At 38.4% G+C, this 3,328-nt stretch overlaps 1 protein-coding gene across 1 annotated transcript in view; it reads left to right on the top strand.

Annotated features, from left to right (window-relative positions):
• Positions 1-318: 318 nt before the first annotated feature.
• LOC103811437 (chromosome unknown open reading frame, human C9orf64) overlaps positions 319-3,328 on the top strand; it is a gene marked incomplete at its 5' end in the record, with an annotated part of 6,784 nt that continues 3,774 nt past the window's right edge. Inside the window, one exon of the mRNA XM_009084414.1 lies at positions 319-578. Coding sequence (XP_009082662.1) covers positions 319-578 — 260 coding nt within the window. The remainder of the gene's footprint in view (positions 579-3,328) is intronic.

A 3,328-nucleotide genomic window follows, 5' to 3' on the forward strand; every position in this document is an offset into this window, starting at 1 on the left:
CTGACTGTATTTGCCATGTGCTCTGTGAACACCACGCTCAAAGCTGAATGCTAAGCAGCTGGAAAAAAATTATGCACACATAGTAGGAAAGGTTCGTTCCATGGTTGGATGTTGGAAGTTCTTACCTGTGGAAGGGAAGCACTGTGTGCACACAGGTTTATTTTTGAGCAGGTCTGTGAGTGCAGTTATTGCTGGAAACGAAAGTGATTTTAAGAGCTGACAGACTTTAGTTCTACCTGTACAAGTGCTTTCATCTCTAGCAGGTCACTGCAGTAAGCCCTGCAATATCCTAAACTTCTCATTTTCTATTTTCTGAAGGAATACCTATCACCAGTGCATCATATTTTGCCACCATGACGCTCGACCAAGTCAAGCATGTATTTCGCTCTGACACAGAAGTGCCTATACCTCTGATAGAAGAAAGACACCGGGTGCTGAATGAAAGTGGAATAGTTCTGCTAGAGAAGTTTGGAGGATCTTTCCTCACCTGTGTTAAGATGAGTGAGAAGAGTGCCCAGAAGCTGCTACGTCTCGTACTGGAAAATTTTCCTTCTTATAGAGATGAAGCTGTATTTGAGGTAAGCTAGTTCTAACACTGAATTTCTTATGGTAAGAATTTATTGCTTACTGATTCTGACTTTAAAAGGTAGCTCTTAGGTCATCTGTGCATTTTTTCAAGGAGAGACAGTTCAGGACACATCCAGTATTTGTGAATTGTTGGGGTTCTTAATCCAGGAAATGGTAGGTAAACAGAAGCATTTCTGTGGAGTTCAGTGTGTTCCAGAACAAAATTCAAGAGAAGTAGGAAAATTGTTATTTTTTTATTATTCTTGCCTCAAATCAGTAAATATAGTGGTCTGTGTAATGAAAGGAAAATCGGACTTTGAGGCAGTTGATCTTCATTGTGTAAATTGCTGTGAGTTGTACAAATAGGGAAGGAGGATTTGTAAGTAATACTCTTGGACTGCACTATACTTTTTGTTAAGCTGCAGTAAAATTATTGAGATTTCAGGTATGTTAGCAGTCTAAACCTTTGAAAACAGAGTCGTACAATTTAGTAACAGTAGAATAATCGTAATTGTCTTAAGTCCATAACTAGTCAGGAATGTATTTCTCATGACAAGAGTCACTTTTTTCCCCACCAGAAGGGTCCCTTTTTTTTGCCATGTGCTGTGTCTATCTTCGTCACTTCATTGTAATTTATTTTGGTATACTCCAAGTTCCCAATTAGATCACAACCTCTTTGTACTCCTTGTAAATGCATAGTATTTGAGAGAATTCCTGCCTGAAAAACCAGAGTATTTTTTTCTTTGTTGTTTCCTTCCCTTGAATTGCTACCAACCCTCTTCCCTCCATCTCCTTTCTTCTTTTACCTCGAGGTTCTCTGCAGCTAATGAAGGAAATTAAACTAGTAGAATTAATGTACAACTACTGGGCCTCCACCCTATAACGGTTGTTGATTCAACAGGTGTTACACAAATAATTACAGGCTAGAAGTACACATACTCTTGCCAGACAGTGTACTCATGCTTTTTGAAGCTTTTTTCAGTTTTCGTGAAAGAAACTGGTGGGAAGCAAACAGAGACCATCTGGTCTTTTCTGTCTCCCAGGTTTCTCTTATACAGGCGTGATCTTCATTTAGCAACTCTGACGTGCATAGCTGCTCCTGTGCTCAGTTGCACGTGCAGTAGTATTCAGCTGCTACATCATTAAGTCAAAAAGACTTTATTCAGGTGACAGTGTAGCCTATACTGATAGTCTGTGCTGTTTCTTTTAAGGTAGTTCCTTGGAATAACAGTCATTGGAGCTTTGAACCTGTTGCATTTATTGCTTAAATCTGCCCTTCAGTAGGTACCATGATTTTGTTTTCCTTTGTTTCCTGCTGTGAAGTAAGACACATTTACATGAAAAATCAGAGGTTCTTTGAATCTAGTGGTTTAATTTATTTACCTATAAAGTAATATTTTGACAATCTTTACGATAAAATGAAAATATTTTCCAAGTACAGTGATAAGGGTATTTTTTAATCGTTATAATGACTGTATTAATTGACGTTATGTCTTTCATGAGATGATGCTGAGTGCTTCATAAAGCAAACCTCCCTGAAAGCAGCAGCACACTACAGAATGAAATGGTGTTCCAAAATTGATCCCAGACTGTAAGCACTGGCATAGTAATAAAGCCTGTTGCATGTTGCTCTTTTCCTGATTTTGAAATGTGCATTTTGAAGGTGGTGACATGGATCAGATTATCAATGTAATTTCTATGGCAGCAGGTTCAGCTGTCACAAGTTAAGTCTCTGTATTCAATAAAGTGTTAGAAGGGAACTGGAAAGATGGCAAGATACGCAACAGCAAACCACTGTTTTTCAGTAACTTTTCATAGTAGAAATATGTATGATTATAAAATAAGTTCTACAAGAGAATCATACTATCACATCCTGACCTTCTAGGGGAGTTTTTAAAATTAGCACAATCATTTGGCTATATGTTCTTCTAAACAAAACACAAGTATTTTTCATAATTAAGTATTACTGAATGTAATTATAGAAATCCCCAGTGCTAATTTCTTCTGAAAAATGAGATGCAAACCAAAACCAAAATATCATTGGGTGGAGAATTCATATTTAGGTGCTGTGCTGCATTTGATTCCTGACAGAATTTTAAAATCACATACTCACATATCAGGGTTTTCATGTTCTGACATAGAGCAGAGTTCTTTCTGATCTTCTAGTCATTGACACTGCATGTATTTATCTTTCATTTTCCATCACCTGGGAATGAGGTTGTAAAATTCTCATGATCCTCCTGCTCGTTGCCTTTTTCTTTCACAACCTGTGCTATGACATTGTGCTCTTTGCCAGCACAGTATTCCTCCTTTCTTTAATAGCAATAGGTCATATATATCTTGATACTGACACTGTATTAGAGAGAAGACATAAATCCCTGTATGTGGTAGCTTTTCCTGGAAAGGGAGGGTGTAGCAGAAAAAAAAAAAGCAGCGTATTTGTATTGCCATCTAGTAAAAAGTTCTATTTTTTGGACAAATTGTACTGTATTTGAGATGTAGTATAATCCACGTAATGCTTTCCTTCCTGTCGTGGTTTAACCCCAGCCAGCAGCCAAGAACCACGCAGCCTCTCACTCACTCCCCCACCGACAGGATGGGGGTGATAATCAGAAGGGTAGAAGCTAGAAAAGCTCATGGGTTGAGGCAAAGTCAGTTTAATAGAGCAAGCAAAAGCCACACACACAGGCAAAGCAAAACAAGGAATTAATTCACTGCTTCCCATGGGCAGGAGGTGTTCAGCACCTCCAGGAGAGCAGGG

The sequence above is a fragment of the Acanthisitta chloris genome, unplaced genomic scaffold, assembly GCF_000695815.1.
Source record: "Acanthisitta chloris isolate BGI_N310 unplaced genomic scaffold, ASM69581v1 scaffold25650, whole genome shotgun sequence".
In the NCBI taxonomy this organism is placed as follows: Eukaryota; Metazoa; Chordata; class Aves; order Passeriformes; family Acanthisittidae; genus Acanthisitta; species Acanthisitta chloris.